Source organism: Megachile rotundata, chromosome 1 (genome assembly GCF_050947335.1).
Source record: "Megachile rotundata isolate GNS110a chromosome 1, iyMegRotu1, whole genome shotgun sequence".
Lineage (NCBI taxonomy): Eukaryota > Metazoa > Arthropoda > Insecta > Hymenoptera > Megachilidae > Megachile > Megachile rotundata.
Genome location: NC_134983.1, coordinates 14,675,357 through 14,694,796, shown reverse-complemented (window position 1 = coordinate 14,694,796; position 19,440 = coordinate 14,675,357). Strand labels below are relative to the sequence as shown.

General features: G+C 45.3%; 2 protein-coding genes across 20 annotated transcripts in view; one reads left to right on the top strand and one right to left on the bottom strand.

Moving 5' to 3' along the window:
- dlg1 (MAGUK family member discs large 1) overlaps positions 1-3,656 on the top strand; it is a 360,229-nt gene extending 356,573 nt beyond the window's left edge. For all 14 annotated transcript variants that reach the window (XM_076534967.1, XM_076534964.1, XM_076535000.1 and 11 more), the window contains one exon: positions 133-3,656. In XM_076534967.1, coding sequence (XP_076391082.1) covers positions 133-242 — 110 coding nt within the window. In that variant the 3' untranslated portion in view covers positions 243-3,656. The remainder of the gene's footprint in view (positions 1-132) is intronic.
- A 324-nt stretch (positions 3,657-3,980) lies between these two features.
- Positions 3,981-19,440, bottom strand: part of LOC100877383 (uncharacterized) — a 361,812-nt gene continuing 346,352 nt past the window's right edge. For all 6 annotated transcript variants that reach the window (XM_076534898.1, XM_076534904.1, XM_012297573.2 and 3 more), the window contains 9 exons: positions 14,322-18,338; positions 13,794-14,108; positions 13,629-13,698; positions 12,884-13,299; positions 10,693-12,639; positions 10,498-10,620; positions 10,070-10,236; positions 9,673-9,887; positions 3,981-9,489 (listed from right to left, as the gene is read on the bottom strand). In XM_076534898.1, the coding sequence (XP_076391013.1) occupies positions 9,068-9,489; positions 9,673-9,887; positions 10,070-10,236; positions 10,498-10,620; positions 10,693-12,639; positions 12,884-13,299; positions 13,629-13,698; positions 13,794-14,108; positions 14,322-18,320 (7,674 nt within the window). In that variant the 5' untranslated portion in view covers positions 18,321-18,338 and the 3' untranslated portion in view covers positions 3,981-9,067. The remainder of the gene's footprint in view (positions 9,490-9,672; positions 9,888-10,069; positions 10,237-10,497; positions 10,621-10,692; positions 12,640-12,883; positions 13,300-13,628; positions 13,699-13,793; positions 14,109-14,321; positions 18,339-19,440) is intronic.

The window sequence follows — 19,440 nt, the reverse complement described above, 5'->3', positions numbered from 1 at the left end:
TAGCTGATTCACTTAATTGATACAGATTCACCTAGGTGATGTCTCTTCAAGATCAGAATCTGAACAGCGCAACCAAATAAGAATGAAATGTAAAATGGCTATAAAATAAAGAATGAAATATTTTTGTTACAGCCGTAGTACAAGGTGACACGCCTGAAGAGATCTACGTGAAGGTGAAGGAGGTGATCGCCGAGCAATCAGGACCGAACATTTGGGTACCGTGCAGGGACCAGCAACTGTGACGTCCTGCCCCCAACGCTCAGCCCGGTCCGAACGCTTGGACCTTACCTCCGAGGCGTCAAGCTTAATTACTCTTAATAAAATAATCGAGTAACTCTAATAATGCCTTCCCCGTTCCCATCCCGATACCCGTCCCGTACCCTGCCCAAATCGAGTAACACACGATCGAGACGTTTGCCTTGCCCGCGAGGCTCGTCGAGAAGACTCTGACTAATCGAACGGATAACCGAACAACAATCTCGAAAGGAGAAAATTAAGTTAATATGTATATCGTTAGCGTGTTTGTTTCCTCGGAACTCGAGGATACACGCGAGGGTAGGAGCTACGTTATCGATCACGAAAGGTTGAAACAATCGATGTTAGGATTCGTCGTTTGCCGAATAAGGATGGTAGCATGTTAGTATTTTTGACGAGACACCGTCAGACGAAGATCCGTGTTATAGTGTTAAAGATACCAAAAGTGTTTCGTTGTACCACGATGTTCTTCACGTATCGAACCGGGTTTGTCGAACCACGAACAAGGAGATACATCATCGTCACGGGCGTTCGTCTACCTTGAATTTTTGCTACGACATTGCACGTGACACGAATACACGACGTCCCGGGACACAGCGCATCCTCCCCGTCGCAACGAACACGAAACAGTTACTCGAGCTTCGTAATTTGTAATCGTCGATACGCACTCTCCCTTTTTTTTCATTGTAATCGGAGGGAAGAAAACGGTTGAACGAACCGTCTCCGATGGTCGTGTATTCGCCTCGAAATCGATTTCAATGTGCGCGCGACGAGATCGCCGCGATCGAAGTCGAACTAAATATAACTACGTGTGTGAGTGTGTGTGTGTATGTTTTATATACACATGAGAAAAGATAAAACAAAGATTCGCGTCGTAGTTTCTTGTCGATCGATCTGCCACGACGCGTTCGCTGCAACGTGCACGATACTGTGCTAATATTCGAATATTTGGATTATTTGAAATTCTTGGGCACTTGATTATTTAAATAATTAGGGTAACTTTAAAATTCGATGACTTGATTGTTGGAATAATTCGGACGCTCAAATGATTGTGTGAATTATTTGAATTTTAAATGCTTCTTCAAGTCCAGTCATATTTGATTATCAGAAAATTCGAACTATCCAAGTTTCTTCAATTTCATAATTGAATTCTACTAACATTTAATTGAATAATTAGAGATCGAAATGTTCAAATTATCTGAATAATGCGACCTCGACCCCGAATTGTACCAATATCATCAAACTCTAATTATTCGAATAATCAAATTGTCCAAATAGTTGAAATTTCAAATCGAAATTCTACAGATATTCTGTTCGTTAGAGCTCGAACGAGAACGCGTCGAAACAGGCGACCAATAAACATCGACTCGATTGAAATCGAACGTACGAGCGACACGAAGGACACAAAAAAGCGACAAAGAAGAATAGTAGATTTTTAAGGTAGATTCTCGTCGCGATCGCTCGCAAGACGCGCACAGCACGTTTAGACGCTTTAAAAAAAGGGAGAATTCTCTTTTTGTTGTTTTCGTTTCCTTCACGCGCAAATCGCGACGACGACGATAAGCGTAACACGAGTTGACGAACGGAACGGGAGAGACACGATACGCAGAAATAAAATAACAAAAAAATAACATTATTATAATAATAATAATAAATAAATAATAACACTTGGCTTCACCGATCACTGTATATGTATAGCTTGGTCCGGTTAATTCTGAGCGAAGTAGCGCGGTATTTTTTAATGTACTTAATCGCAATAAGAGGCGAGAGAGAAGGAGTACGAGGGAATCGAGATAGATTCGTTAGAACGGCGTTTCGAAGGCGAACATTCGAGCGTAGAGAATGAATCGAGAGAGCATGAAAAGAACAAAGAACGCAGAACAGAACGGGACATACTTTTTCGTATCTGTTTCAAAAGAGAGACGAGACAAAGACAAAATCCGGACGCATGTAACGAACCTCACGATTCATCAAACCTCACAGGACAAATCTTTAGATGCTAGATTAGCGATATATAATGTTTTGTACAGCTAGATTACTAAGCCAGTACTGGGTTATGTGCAACATTATATATATATAAATATATATATAAATAAATGAATAAATAAATAAATATATATATACAGAGAGAAAGCGAGGAAGAGAGTATGAACGTGTGAGCGTTAGAGAGAGAGAGAAAGAACGAGCGAAAGAGGAAGACAGTTAAGGAGAGAAAGAATGAACACTATTGTAATTTAAATACCACTACTAAATTATTATTACGATAGTAGGTATACATAAATATATATATATACACATATATATATATTATTGTAAATACCTGTTACCCGGGTAATCGAGATGGTATATGGTGGGTAGCATACGGCGTGGATTCGAAGCGGGTTTTCTCGAAGAGGTGTACCGTTCGATTGTTAATTTCCGGTGTCGTTTTCTACGATTGGCCAGTGCCAATCCATAGAAAGCTGACGGACGAAAGGAGCGTGACACGAATGAAGATGTGTCGTGAAAATTCGAAGTTGATCCTCAATCGAACGGCTCGATCGACGAAACGCCTCGTAGCCATTTTTTCACACGAAATTCGAGAAGTTGCAGCGCGAAGGTCGCGAGCGTGTCGAAGAATTTAGCGGCGAATTTAGCGATGATCGAACAGATAGACTTAGGTGAAAACAATCGAGAACATCGTCGATCGTAGTACTTACGAAAAGGAGAGAATGAAATCGAGCGTGAGGATGTTGCACGACAAAATGGCGGAGAACACTAATAAGCATCGTTGCGAGAGAATAACGAAGGCCAGCTAACGAAAATAAAATTGTATATCGTCGAAATGGCCACACGCCCTACCGTTTACATCGATATCGTCGATTGCACGGTGATTTTTTGGCGATTGCTTCTCCCTTGGTTGAATGAGGCTCGTAGAAATCTACGTACTTTGCGTTTTCTCGTGCGGTTTTTTGTTTCCCTGTGCCGAAACGCGATCGGTAAAGATTAGCGCCAGTACGCTTTCTACAAGCTATTTTTCCTATGGACAGAGGATTCTGCGTTTTTTAGAATCGTATTTGCAAACGAAACGGAATCGTGTATTTACGGATAGCGAACGAGCCAAGTGACGAGAAGCGTTGCCGTGATTTAATTGCACGGGTCGTGCCTGAACACAGAAAGAGCTAGGCTTCGCCATAAGTTAAAAAATCTATGAAAAAAAGAGTAAAAAAACATTGCGGAGAAAATGATGAAGAAAAAGACGCCTGTCTCGATGTAAAGGAACGTATAAAGAGAATAATTACTACAAACACTTATTATACACCTCTATAGTCTATTTAATAATATTACTTATTGAATTGTCAATCTCATGTTCACCTTGTTTCATCGTTTTTAAATAGTTAATAAACGTTTTACCGATTTTAGTCACGGCTTTTTGAGTAACCCCATCTTTTCTGTTTTTTAAAATAAACACCTATTTTATTACACTTTCATGACTTTCACAACTTGACAACTTAGGTTTGAAAATTTGAAAGTGTCTTGTAAATTACTAAATTTTTTAATTTCTATATTTTGAAACTTGCAGTGATTACCAAATTTCTGAAATTTTAAACATACAAATTTCTGAACTATTGAGTTTCTACCTAGTATTTATAATATTACAATTTGATCCGTAAAAGTGTCAGTTCGTGAGAATTTTAAAAATAAAATAAAGGAATGTGGGAAGTGACAGAATAAAAAATCGGAGATCGGTAAAAATACTTGTTTTTTATTATTACATCGATAGGATAACTCGTTACTGTTATTAGCGAAAAGAAAATTCACGAGTCGAGTTCATTACGAAAATCGAGTTTGTCGTTCCATTCTGACTTGCATTCATTTTGTCTGTTCGCTGAACCTGATGGTACGGAGCAATGACGAATGACAGTAATAATACTACTTAATGCTTATTAAATCATAATAACTCTTTCATCTTCTTTTTGCCGTTTTCCTTTTCACTACATTCTTAGTTACATTCTTTAGACGAATCACAGAGAGAATTTAATTTGCGTACACTTCACCGTCGCGTTTTCCTCAACGTTATCCATTAAACTAAACCTTTTTTGTCGAAATAAAATATATATATATGTACGTATATATACATATATACTCATATTTATATTTATATATCTATGTATATATATAATATATTTGTTCTTTCTCACATAGAATTCCGTTCTTCTCGCGAAGCAGTAGCGGTTCTGTTTTTTTTTCTCCCTTTTAACACATTTATCGTCGTATATTAATATAAATTACAATTGAAGGGTACGGGGGTAGAGGGTGGGAGTGTAGAACGTGTTATACAGCTAAGAAAATGTACATTCATAGTTCGCTATTATGTATATATCGTACAATAAAAAAAGCGGATAGTTGTGACAATGGTAATTAATAATATATTTATATATATATATATAGTTTTTTGTCGGTAGCGGTAGTGATAGTAGTAGCAGTGGTAGTGGCAAATAGTAATAGTAATTAGCTGTAATCGTAGTTATCGGTGTCCGGTAATCGTAAATAGTTAACGATAATAATAATAATTAATTAGTAGCACGGTAGTATCTGCGTAGCCCCTATATTGCGAGAAAGTTTTTATATACACGCATATGTACCCCTTTCATTTCGGGTTTCGCTGAAATTACAGTTTCTCTAAAACGCTGGTACTTTATCTTTTCGTATGCACTTCTTATACACAATTACACGTGTGACGGACGCCTCTAATAATATTAACAAGCGTCTTTCTGCTACTTACGGCTATTGCTCGGTATCCTCTACTTTACATTTAAAAAGGTACATTACGCACAATTACTTACATACACAGACCGTGTTTCAATTTCCATTTTTTTTTTTTAAGAACCTTCTTAGTTTGCACCTCTCCTAATTTGACCCGTTTATTCTCTACGCTCCTACACGCATAACCGGCGACGTTTTTTCTTTTGACGTAACTAGGAGTTTCTGGGGGGTGGTTTTGGAATCGAAAGATATATTAGGAGGACACTTTACTAATATTGTTTAAAATCTTTAAGTTTGTCAGGTGTAAGTCTGATTTCATTCTTAAATTTTTATATTTAAGTTCTTAAATGTTCAAGACTCTAAATTCTCAAATTCTTAACTCTCCAAAGATCTCAAACTTTCAACAACTACAAAATTTTTAATTTTCCAAAACATTGCATCTTCATATATCTTCATCATTCTTAATAAATCTTACTCTGCTCCTTAGCATACCTACTCCAATAATTTCTCATCAGATTAATTCACACTTTGAATCAATTCTAGTCCCACCCTTCTTTTTAAGAAAGAAACCTAAATTACACAGAATTCTTTGAAATACAAAAAATGTAAGTGTTTCAAAAAATGAAAGCTGAATTATTTAACATAAAAACAATCTGAAGGTTTACAATATACCCCACCATAAAACCTACCCCAAAAAGTTAACCTAGTTACGTCGCTATGTTCCAACTGTAACGAAAACGGTGCCCCATAGCCATATACGTTTATTCGAAAATAGGTATGTACACGTGTCAATTGCATTCCACTGTCCACGTTTAATATCCATGTAAATCGTCAGCTAAATAAAATTAACGAGCGCGGCCGGCAAAAAGGAGGCCGTGCTCGATCAAACCTTCGTTTTCGATGCGTTTACGACTTCTTCGCCTATATTTTACACCGGACAATTAAATTAAAAACATCCCTAACGAACGTTTACATTGATCGAGCACGGACAATGGCCGGTCGCGTCCAATCGATTTAAACGCATAGGATAATCGCGAATACGCATACAGACAGTTCCCTGAGACTGATCATAACAATTGAAGAATCTTGTGTGTACCGTGAAACGGAAACGCGCGATTGGCTGAACAAAAACACTCGTAAAAGCTTCGTAACACGTAAGGAGCTTTCCGATCGTTTGGGCAGCTTTTTTCCTCGCGAGAAACTAAGTACGACGGTTTCAATAGTAATTGCTTTCGGTACTCCTTATGTATTATTTTGCGCCGATCAGCGAACGCGTTCACTGCTGAACGGGGGTTTTCGCTTAATCACGCAGTTTGTTAAACTGATTTAACACTTTGACGGCCGCTGACGTATTCGGAGGTTTGGTTGATCCTGATTTTGAAATTTGAAAGTTTGTGATTTAGGAATTTGCTGATTTAATTATTTTGATATTTGGAAATTTGTTGACTTCATTTTGATATTTGGGAATTTGCTGATTTCATCATTTTGATATATGGGAATTTGGTTATTTTTTAATTTGAACGTTTGGAAATATTTATCGGTAAATTTACAAGTTTTTATATTTTAAGATTCAAAGTTTCAAGTTCATACATTTTCAAATGTAAAGTTTTACTAATTTTAAATCTATACATTTTTAATGCAAATTTTTTAACAATCTTCAGAAATGAAAGATTCTTTGACCGTCCCCGAATACGTCATTATTCCTTACGATATTTTGATTCTATCAATTCAATTAAACAACTAATAATTATTCAACATACATAAACTCAAATTTTCAAATGTAATTTCTTATTAAATACAAAAAATGTTAATAAATAATTTTATGGTATATGCGACCGTCAAAGTGTTAAAAAACAGTAGAACTGGATGACCCAGACCTACAAAACTTATTCGATCGAAAGTAGGCAGTTTTATAATCTTCTGATCTAAAATTCAGAAAGAACTAAAGTTAAAAATAAATTTATCTCTGTCTTGGCAGTCCGAGGATAACACGAATGCCGCGACTGGCAAAGAGAATAAAAAAATTTTAAAAGAAATTCTAGGTACCATATCAATTATATTAATATTACATTCATAAGGTTATAACTGGAAAATGAATAGGTATTTAACACGTTAACGCAACATTCGAATTCGAGTGTAATTTATACTAGAATCAGTAATAACGAGAAAATACATAAAAATTAACACGTTGACAATTGATAACAAACAATGGTTCGTTGAATCAATAAATGAAACTCTAAAAAAAAAAGAAGAGGACGAGAAAACTTAAACAATGTATGATTTTCGAGAGGACAAACGTTCTAAAAAGTGATACAACTAGGCAACAGTGAACGCGTCGATCGCTCGTCCTCCATCTTCCGAAGCGAACAATTAAACTTAATTTGTAACATGGTGAACGGAAATCGCTAATTTGAGAACCAATCGTCGCCAGTCGGACGAGGGTTATTGCACAGTGAACACTGGACGATCCAATCGGTGTCCGATAACACGCTCGACATCCAACGTTTTCTCTATTTTCGTTCTCCTCCATCTTTCTTTTTCCATTTTTTCGTTCAGAACCGTTAATCGATCGCGTTCATCGGTCGTCGGTCGGCTCGTAATCGTTTGACGAGAAGCGAATTGACGAAATTGCACATCCCAGGATAAAACAGAACGGAAAGGAAGATACAACGGTAATAAAACGGAAAACGTAAATGCTTCGCTTTCGACGGCTAAATTCAACGCTCGCTTATATCTAAACGGTAAACATAAACAATCGAATTATACTCTATAATTGACTCGCTGGTATTAATAGACAAGAAATGAGAAACGAAATTAACAAATTGGTAACGTGGAAAAAAAGAAAACTCCATCGATGACGTATTTGTGTTACTAGCTAAAGCCGTTCTATTTATACGTCAACGGCTAAACGTAGAACGTGATCCAAGTATCGAGAACGTAAAAAAAATGTATGTGTTACAGTGTCCGTTTCTCGTACAGCTTTTAAACTATCGATTGAGTATCAATTCTCTGTATGAACGATCGAGTTCGAGACAAACTGGAGCGACGTTAATGCTGCAGTAGACAGATATGGTGCCCGAAAAATGTATACAAGTATACACGTAGGTTCTCAAATTCACAAATTCACAAATCTTTAAATCCTAAAATTTCCAACCCTCAAATTCTTACATTCTAATATTCCCAAATTCCATAATCTACAAATTCTGCAAACGCGTAAATCTCTAAATCCCCACATTTCTAAATTCTCAACTTCTCAAACCCCTAAATGTACAAATTTCTACATTCTCAAATTCCTCAAATCTCCAAATTTATCTGAACTTCAAAAGTTCGTAGTCCCCAAATCCCAGGTTTCCAAATTTTCACAATATGAGTAACCAACCAGTGGTTTCATGTTATACCTAGGCACCTCTATCCACTACCGCATTAACCTACCAAAGGTTTCAACGTGACGATAAAAAATATTTCTGAAGAATCTCGTACGCTATCGTCCCGAGTACTCGCGAGGTTTTTCTCTACAGCTCTCGAATTTGCATCGAATCGAACGTTGAATTAAGTAGTTATCGAAATACGGTACAAGTATGCTCGGACAGGAACGACGACAATCTTCGTAGAGAAGCGTTGCGTTTGAATACCCGAATGATCGCCAGGGCTCAAATCACGGAGTATGTCAATAAAATATCACTGTAATCCGCAAATAGTAGCGTAGAACATTTGCCAATAAATACTGCTAAATAATTAAACGCCGTGTTACGGTACGCCGACACTTTCGACGGTTCATCTCTCTAAACTTTACCTAAATCGATTTTGCACCGCACATCGCATGCACCTTGCCCGCCATTTCACGACGGTTCGCGGACCAAAAGGAAAGCCGAATGTGTTAACAGGTGCTTAAACCTGGACAGTTCCAGCCGCGTTTTCAATCGGCGATAGCTGTCTTGTTACCCTGTCGCGTTCTGGCCTGCCTCTCGCGTTTAGGCGAAACGCTCGAGCTCTTCTTGGTGGCCTCCTTCGTAGCGGAAGTCGACGGTTTAGCCTGGGGTGAACACGGCCCCAGAGACGCCTCCTGTCACCTGAGGCTGATCACCACCTTCTCCACGTTCAACAGGGACCTCACTTTGTCGTTGTACTTGATCAGAGTCACCTTCGAGCCGCGCACGTTGATCCTCTCGCCGCCGCTGAGCAGGTGACAGCAACGAGACTGCTCCAGGAAGTCCTGGAGCTTCAGCTCCTTCATTACCTCACGATGAGCCACGGCCGGAGGACCCGTCGGCGCTTTAGGATTCACCTGACGCAGCAACGCGTCCCGACTCTTTATCCTCAGAGCCGCCATCAGGTCCTGCAGCAGCACCCATTTGTCCGAATCGTTCGTGAGGGAGAACAACACTGGCAGGTTCACGTCGCTCACTTCCATTTCGATCTCGTCTAATTCTGGTTCTGGATTCTCCATCGGCGGATCGTCCACGGGGTTGTAGCCGGTGTCTTCTGGATCTGTAACAAAATAAATTCGAAATTATATTAAATATTTTGAGTGAAATGAATTTTAAAGGTTTATTTTACTAATGAACTTTCGGATATGAACCTCAAGCAACTTTGATAAGTAGGCTGACGTCTTAACAATATTGCAGTTAGATTATTGTTAACAATGTTAATAATAAGGTCTTCGTAACTTACCAAAAATTGAAGACGGCCCACCAAACGACCACGGTGTGCTCGCACGTCCTTGAATGTCATCCAAATGTTGTTCCAGAATCGAGTACGCATCAGTGTCTGCAGCTAGCATCAGTGGAGTTTGCCCAGAGTAAGTAGCCAGCAGAGGATCAGCTCCATATGAAAGCAGCAGGCGTACAAGCTCGGTAGCACCATTTTCTGCCGCTTCGTGAAGTGGCCTGCAGCATAAGAACACGTTTTAACAACTACACTTAAGTGGTACTGCAATGTTTGAATAACAAACTAATTGTTACTGCAATGATTTAGATTGTTATATGCTGTACATGTCTTATGAAATTTTTAAGAGGTGAGTGTGGTAGATAACGTGTTAAACGATGCGTAATTTGGGAGAACAAGTTACCTGATTCCTCCATTAGCACTTTCACTGGCATTCGCTCCGTATGCGAGCAACAGCTTCGCGATTTCAAGATGACCTCGCGAACATGCTTCATGAAGAGGGGTGTAACCTGCGTTATCCTTGGGACTCGGTGCGTTATTAAGCTTCTCCAAGCAGTACGCCGTCACATCCTATAAACAGGATTCAAACATGTAATTTAGACTGAGGTAAGTGACAATTTGTCGGATGATCATTGACTAATTAGAACTTTTGTTTGGATGGGTTACAATCGAGATTTGCTGTTAGTGATGCTCTGCATTAGATTTACACCTTACTCCTACATCTCACATCTCTTACACTACATAGAATAATTCAGTTCACATTCTGGAGGAAATGAGGTCAGATGCACCTTGGTCCCTATTTGCGTCCGCAGATAATCAAATATTTCTTACCGTATATCCGAGCCTCGCAGCTCGATGCAGCATCGTCTCACCGACCCCCTTCTTGATCACCCAGGTCCTAATTTCCGTCTGGATGTCCGCGACGGATTCTGGACTCGGCCTCGTCAGTACTTGCTGTAAGACACACGTTCCATAAATCATCGGCTGCTTGTCGGTAGAAATCGTGCACTGTTAATTGAAACATACCCTCTTTCTCTCCTTAGGTATCGTATCGTCCTTCTTCAAAGGTTTCTTCTTCTTGCGAATGTAGTCGAATCCGGAGCGGAACTTTCGCCGAGTGGTGCGCAGTTTGAGCTTCTTCTTGTTAGGAACTTCCGTCTCGTTGGTCTCATCGTCGAGCTCGTTGTTTTCCGCTTCCTGCGTCTCGTTCGTTTCCTCGTGCGTTGCTTCCTCGTCCGCTTCCGTCTTCAGGCTCTGCAGCTTCTTCTCGGCCAACGACTTCAACAGATCCTTTCTCCTCTTCGCGATCAGCAGATGCCTTTTCGAGTTCATGATCGCCTTGTGACTCCTCAAGATACCGGCGTTCTTCAGACGCGAAACAACCTTCTGCTTCAACGTCTTCACTTTACCCAACGTGTTCTCCGGCGTCTCGTTCTGCGAATCGTCGTCCTGAGAAGTGTCGTCATGATTCTGCATCGGAGGCGCCGAGGCTGGCCTATCTTCCCCGAAGACTTCCCTGATGGTCGCCTGTTTCTTCAGCACCCTCGTCTCGGTCCTCGTTCTGCTCTTCAGCACCAGCGTGGAGAACTCGTTCGGTAGAACATGATTGTTCTTGAACGTGTCCCTGAAGTTGTTGACCGTTTCCTTGCGGAAGTAGCCGAGCAGGAACGAGTCGGTCACCTTGATGGGTTTCAGCAACTTGCTGTCCTTCATCGGTGACTTACCTTTCGGTATTTCGAGCAACGGCGATAAACTGGGAGTCGCAAGCAATTCCGGTTCGTTGCTGCCTTTCAGGAGCATCTTGCCTCCACTTTTATCCAACTTCTCCTTCTGCTTCCTCTTCATTTCCTTCTTGCTGGTCCCCACCTTCTGAGCCAGCACGTCGACGATAGACCCACCCTCCATCTTCGAGTACTTGGTAGTCTTCGGGGGACAGGAGATCGTGGTGGAGGAGGTGGCTTCTTCGTCGTCGATCTTGCTACCTAGCCCATAGGTTGCGGTGCTGAAGCTGTAGTTGGATTCCGCGTCGCTATCCACCACCTTCTTCCTTCCCAGACACACGTCGGAGCTGTCCATCGACACGGACAGAGCCGGAGAACCTGGGTCCAGATCCGGTAACGAGGTGGATAACCTGTGGAACCTCGACGGTTTCGACACGGTGATCAACCTGGGTGGCATCCTTAGCGATTTCTTGTACACGTACACCTCCTCTTCCCAGCCTGGCCTGAAGTCGCTGCCGTCCCCGAACAGGGGCTTCGGTTTGAGCTTCTGGGTCGTGGGGATCTTCGAGGTGGAGCACTTCGATTCCTTCTCCCCTTTGACCTTCTGCGGAGTCGCGTCCCTCGATCTTAGCTTCATCCCTTCGGACTCCACGGTGTTCGGCGTGGTGCGTTTTCTGGCTCTCAACCTGTCGGCCACCGTCGAGCCGTGACCAAATTCCGTGCTACCATCGCTCTCCTCGCTGGAGGATTCGCTACCACTGGACGACTGCAACTTGATCCTGCTCCCTCGACGGACTCTCCTTTTCCTAGATATTATTTCCTCCTCGCAATCGCTGTCGTCCTTCTTCCCTTTTCTCTTGCCCCGTCGAATAACGGGCGTTTCTTCCTCGCTCGAGTTCTTCGTTTCTTCCTTGCCGACCTCCGGTTCGTCCTTCACTTCCAGTTTCACCTCCTTCAGCATCGGGGCCTCGTCGTCCTTCATCGGCGTTTCCGGAGACTCCTCTTTCACGTCTATAGGCGAGTCGATGTCCTCTATCTCTTTCTTGATGTCCTCCGGTTTGATCTGGGACGTGTTGGCATCGGATTCCTTGCTACTGTCGTTGCCAGGGTCTTCAAGCTTCGACGTGATCGTGCAGCTCACCTTCTTCTTGCGACTCCTCTTCTTCATCGCGTCTCCTGTACGCAGCTGTTCCATGAACTTGTCGCAGGTGCTGGCCCAGAACGTGTCCACTTCGGTGATCTTGTCGTTCTCCTAGATATTATAAACATAATGAAGAACATATTTCCTCTTGAGGAAGATAGTTATTTTTAGAACGAACTAATAAGACTACTATGTTATATTTATGATACATCAACGATGTTTACATAATGTACTCTATTTACTACAATGTTTACAAATGAGTTGACCTACGCAGACTTTGATACAATATCCGCAGTCTATTGATAGGTTACATTGGGAACAGCTTTCAGAACAAGTAATTTGAGATCAATTTTACCTTCAGCTCTATTTTCACGAGATCCGACGACGAGGTCATACCCATGCACATAGCATCGTTGAGAGGAACGGGTGGTTGCACTTTCGTCAGCTGTTTCCTGTCTCTCCTCATTTCCTCGAGCGTCTGTCTTTCTAAAACCGGCATCTCACCCTCGGAGTCGCTCTCCCTAAAGTCGAACACCGACGTCTCGGAGGAGCTCCTAAATCCGCTGGCCCTCGCCGGCACGCTGGATGCGATCGCGGGCGCAGGAACTGGCACAGGAACCGTCGCGGCCACTGGCATGTTTTCTTCTTCCGTTCTGGAGAACAGTCTTCTTCTGGGTGGTAGAGAGGCCACTTTCTCGCGGGTCAACTTTGGAGGACTACCTGTCGATGAGCCAGACTGTGGTGTCGATGTTGAGGCAGCACCGTCTGGTTCTGGGATTAAAACGATTTCTGATTAAAGACATGTGATGGAAAAATGAAAATGTAGCGACACACGAAGTGATCGAAGCCAAAATGTATGAAATGAATTAGGAATTTAGAGATTTGGAAATGTAAGAATGTGGGATCTGGATCGACATGCATATCTATGAATTCGGGTATCTTAGAATCTGGATTTAAGACTATAAATCTGGATATCTAAGAACACGCATTTTAACATTTCACGTGTATTATTACTCCATCTATTCAAACAGTTGAACACACTAAATAAAATTGAATACACTCTGACTCTTGATCAAATATATAAATAATTGCATAAATACCTTTCGGCGTTGACGAGGAGTCCAAAGAGAGTACGGTAGTTGGCTTGGTCGTAAAATGGCCAGTTCCCACCTGGTAAGAACATGGAGGAGAAAAAGATGTACATCAGCAACCTGTAATCCGTGCGTTAAGCGAGCAGAGCAATAAGACAGCGTCGTTTCATTCACCTGTTTAAGTTCCGCCTTAGTTCTGATCTTGGCGGCTAATATGGCGGCGAGGCCGTCGTCTTTGTCACGGTGAATCTGATTCTCGGCTCCTCGGGGTCCCAGGAGTGCTTCCTTGCCAGGTAGCGTGGCGGATGAATTTACTCTCGAGCCGTACAAGCTACGGGGGGCCTCCTGAGTGATCGAGTCTACGGCTCTCGGCACATGGAACTTGTAATGGGGCGGCGTGTTGCTGTTTCGTTCCAGCAAGCTCGCCGCCGTGAACGGTGACAGGTTGTGTCTTCCGATGTTCGTTTTGGGCTCGACCGGTGCAACAACCTTTGGGAATAGAGAACATCGCCGTTAGTCCAACAACAGACAGCTCTTGTTACTTCCGCGAGTTAACGCGACATCCTGAATGACGTTTACATTAATCTCTCGATGAACACGCAAGAGTTTCCTCGTGGTTTCCACGAAACGGTTCACCGATCCGAAACGACTGTCCATTTCGGACAAACTCGTCGAAGATTCTCTTTATTCGACGCGACTTACCTTATTCTGGAAACTCTGTTGACCATGATTAGCCAGGATAGGTTGTTGGCTGTTCAGCTGTTCCTCTCTCTGTTGCTTATTTTCTAAACTGTTCCTCAGCAAACTTAGTACTCGTTTATCGGCACCGGTGTTGCTCGGCGGTTCCGCTGGCTGCCCGCCGGAAGCGGCACCGAGGAGAGGCGGCGCGACGGCTGCTTTCTGACTTGGTCGATAATTCGGATAAGCGGAATGACCGGTGCTCGGCGATTGCGGCAGAGAATGCACGTTCGCGGGCTTCGTGATAACGGGATGATTGTACGGTGGTGAACTATGAGTAACCTTGGAATCCGCGTAGCTCCTCTTATCACAGTACGCTTGCTGATACCTCGACGACTCGGACGACGAGTAACCGCTGTCCGATCTCTGTTCGTAGGTGTTGGGCGCGACCAGAGTGCCGTTTGGCAGAGGGACGGGCAGATTCATTTCCTGCCGTTTCTGCTGCTCGTACAGCGCCTTGGCCGTCGACAGTTTCTGCTGAATCCACATGTCCAGCCTGGGTTGCTTGTTCGGCCCTCCGGCCCCGTAAATCGTCTCCCCGGGTCTCTTCGAGGAAGTCCGATCCCTTTGAGGTGGCGGAGGTTGGCCGAATTTGTTTCTACTGTCCAGATAATATTTCGACGGATCGGACGGCGGATAGTCCTGAAGGGGCAACGCGGCCGGACCTATCCTGGCGGGATCCACCATAGACGGCGGATACCTGGAGGATCTGGTAACGGAATCGTTGGCCGACAAGTAAGAGGATGACGGTGCCGGCGGAGGCGGCGCTGGCGCGGTCACCGCGTCGTACACCTGCGTCGTGGGCAGTGAAGTCTTTTTAAACGTGGACATGTGGGGCAGTGGAGCGGTATTATTAGGATGATGAGAGGAGTGCGACTGCGGAGGCGGAGCGTACAGCTGTTGCGCCGAGCTTCTCCGTTGAAGAGTATTCTCGTGCGGTTGGCCGTGGTGGTGACGCAGCGGCGCGGAATTGAAATTCGGCAGGAAGTCGACCTTGGGCGCGCAAACCGTTTGAGGCGTCGAGGTTCTGACGTTGCCGGTCGCCGACATGCTTCTTCCGTTGTTGTTCGACGATCGATTATCGTAGACGGGATACGTGGCTGTGTGCGGAAGAGGTTGCGCGGGGGGTGGCAGCATCGTCCTGGCGTTGTTGCTTCTGGAGGAAATGACGGTGGAACTGCTGACGTGTTTGTCTGCCGCGATCGTCTCTATGTCATCTTGCGCGGTCGAGTCCGCCGACGTCTTCACCGTCTTCACGGATAAATCTAACGGGGATTCGCGTTTTCGAACTCCGTTCGTCTGCGACGGAGGAGTCACGATGGAGGAGGTGAGCGTCGACTGGACAGTGGACGCGGAGGAATTCTGGTACGTATACTCTTTGTAGCCGTAATCCTCGTTGGTTCTTATGGGCTGCGGATGGTAGGAGGACGAGGTGCGAGTCGCGTCCGTGGTCGCGTGATAGGCGTGCATCGAGGTAGTCGGAGCGGAAGATCTCACGACGTTGACGCCGATGGAGGTGACGGTGGTGTTGCTGGAGGAATTATTGGCGTGGTGACTGGGGGCCATGGTGGTGGCGTAGGTAGGGTAACCGTGTTGACTGGCGTATCGGCTGTAAGAGGAATTCGTCACCGTTGTCGTCCTTCCGTTCACCGGCATCGCGTGATTCATGCCGGCCAAAGTCACGGGATACTCGGAGACCCTTTGAGGCGCGGCCATCGAGGAGGAAATGGGCGGCGTTACGACCGAAACTTTGTTCGTTGTGCTCGCCGCGTAGGCACGTTGCCGTTGCATCGATTGCGCTTTGCCCGCGGTTTCTCTCCTGTTGGAATGATAGGAGGACAGCGCGGCAATGGGTGGAAGGTTGTGCGTGTTGCCGCCTCTCTGAACGGACGTCTGCGGGGATCGATAGGACCCGTACGGAACCTCCATTGAACTTCTCTTCGAGTCAACGCCATTGTACGTAACCGGTTTGCTCTGCTGATAACCGGTACCGTTGCTGTTTCCGCTTCCGGAGCAGATCGATTGCGGCGGGCCGGGCATCGGCATCTGCTGGACATACGTCTGGCTTTGAGATCGACCGGACTGAGGATAGTAACCGGCTGCTTGAGTGTGCACCGCCTGAGAATTCTTTTGGAAGGAATGATACGAAGACTGAGGCGGCATCCCGTACGGGTTAGCGGCGTAGCCGGTGCTCGGCTGGTAATGCTGCGTCGTGATCGGAAGGCTGTACGAGTGAGGGGTAGAGGTAGCCGCGGGTGGCGGCGGATAAGTCGGCGAGTGAGGCTGGAAGCTACTGTGAGGGGAGGGAGCGTGATGAGGCGAGGCGTGAGGATTGTGCAGGGTGGACACGTGAGGAGATTGTCTGTGCGGCGATGGAGTGGCGTGATGAGGAACGTCGTGAGGAGAAGCGACGGGATGATAACCGCTTAGCGCCGGTGGTGGCGGCGGCATCTGATTCGACGAGGAGGAGGCTGCGCTGGAAGAGGAGGACGAGGAGGAGGAGGACGCCGCCGAGACCCCGTGAACCATCATTCGACCGCCGTACGACTGGTTCCCGATCGAATGCGGGGACGCGTTTATTCGACTAGAAAGTTGATGCTGCATCTGGGACGACTGTTGCTGCTGCTGCTGAGGATGATGCTGAGGATGCACGGTTCCGGCAGGTGGCAGGTGCGACGTAGGAATGTGCGCCGGAAGGTTCTGAAAGGACGACGAAGACGACGAAGGAATGTGACTCGCGTTGCCGGCATGACGGGGGCTGCACGGGTTCGCCGAGGAACAGGACGGAGACGAAGAGACGCGCGTAGGGTGCGATCTGTCCAAATGCGAGTTACTCGACGAGCCTGATCGACTCTGTTGCTGCTGATGCTGCGGCACACGGTAATTCTGTGACGGCCCGTAATTCGTGGCCGCGCTCGACGCCGGGATATTGCCGTACGAACTGGCCACTCTTTGCTCCGGAGTTCGTCCTTGACCGGAAACGGAGCCAACGTTGCTCTGTTCCACCGGCGTTGTCCTCGTTGTCGGTTGCATGCCACCCGCCGACGACGCCGCCACGTTCGACGACTGATAGATCGAGTTCTGGCTGAACGGAACCGGGGCGCTCTTCGTGATGTCCGGATGATGATAACGGGGATAGTATTGGGTTCTCTGTGCGACGACCGGCGCGCTCGATTGCGGCTGTCGATCACTGGCAGTCTGATAGGTCGACTGATGCGTCGAGGCGAGTATTTCCGCGGTGGAGAACGATGTTCTACTGACAGGGTTCAGCTGCTGGTATACCGGGGCCGGTGAATGAGGTTGTTGAGGTGGTTGCATTTGATGCAAACGCGGCGAACTCGGCGCGGTGGCCGTCGTCGTCGGCTGCGAACGATGATGAAGATCGTTAGACGACGAGCTCGACGACGAGGACTGTTTCTGTACGAAACTGGACGAGGATCTACTACTCGACGGTTGCATCTCCGTTAAGGTGATGATATTGGATGAGGAGCTCGCCTCCATGGAGGGGCTTTCGTCGCCTGGCCTCGTATCCGGGACTTCGACTCTGGTCGGTTGAGGAGGATAAGGTTCGACCGACGGACTCCAGAAACTGTTGGAACTGCTAGCGGCATTGTCCACCGACGACGGTCTGACGTCGCTGAGATATCGACTCGTTTCTTGATCGATGCTGTTGCTATTACCGCTGCTGCTGGTACTGTTGCTGTTGTTGCTGCTGCTAGCCGGATTCGATTGCGACGGTAGCGATAATGGCGGTGGTGCTTGCGGTGCGGGTGGTGCCGGTGACGGAGGAGCCACGGATGAAGCCGTGCCATGTTCGTGGGACGTCGACGTGGACGAGGAGGAACTCGTTGATGTTGCGAGGTTGTGTTCCGCTGACGCGGCCGCACCACCTGTACTCGGTACGGGCAGTCCCTGGAAGTACTGGCGAGCCCCCTCTAATACGTTCGTGAAGCTCACATCCATGTCACGCCGACTGCTGGTCTGAAGTCATACAGAAACGTTCTTCGTTATTCAACTTGCAAGTATCGACTAATAAATCAATTTTATTTTATCTTAATCAAATATGAGAGACAGTTCGACAAAGACATGACAACAAAAGATTCTTAAAATGTTGCAAATTTGCAATTTTATATAATTACTACTGTAGTAAAAAAGATTTATAATGAAACTGGAATGAACATCTTGACCCTGGCGGTAAAAAAGCGTAGCAGTAATTTGATGTATGTTTCAGCGATTGAAAAGGCAATTGAACGTGAGAATGGGCGGGAGAACCACAGGGAAGGAAGAACGTCCCTATAGATTATCGAAAAGCCCGTTCGCACGGTGCTGTCGGCTAACAGTACGGTCAGGGAACGAAGCTGAAACATTAATCTTCATTGTCTTGTATTTGTCTGTTACCAGCCAGCTTCCTTCCCTTTCTCTCCGCCTCGTCGTTCTTTCTCTTATCCTTCCATTGCTCCTATTTTCTCCAGCGACCGAGCCGAACTCTCGAGGCAGCTCGATCTCGCGTTATTAATCTCGTTGCTCCGTGAAAGATAAGATCATCGCGTGAAGCAGCAACTTGCAGAGGGGCCACGAAAGCGCTTCACCGAGACCGATGACGTCGAGTTACGTTGCTAAACGGTCGAGATTGATAGAGAAACCTCGCTGCGTGGCTCTACTACACGTAACTTTCCAAGGTGCACCTGATAGACGCCATCGCGGAGATGAAATCATCGATGACAAGCATAAATTACCGGGAAACTAAAGTATTTCAAACAAATCGAGGTGCAATTATCTACGATTTGCAGTTTTACCAAGATTTTGCTCCTCTTAAGGTCGATATGAAAGCGTTTGTACATCCCGATTTACTTTAGAAACCGTGAACCGTTCGAGTATCGCAAATCGGTCGCCATCTATCGAAAGGTGTTGAAGATCTTATCCCACGGAACAGCCACTCGAGCAACGATCGTTATCGATTATCAGGTACGGGATGATAGGATAGAAGACCGCAGGAAAGACTCGAGCGTGTCGTGGGTCGTTGAGACGTGCAACGAGCCACCGTCTGCGAGGGTGACAACCACAAAACTCGAACCAGGTGGTA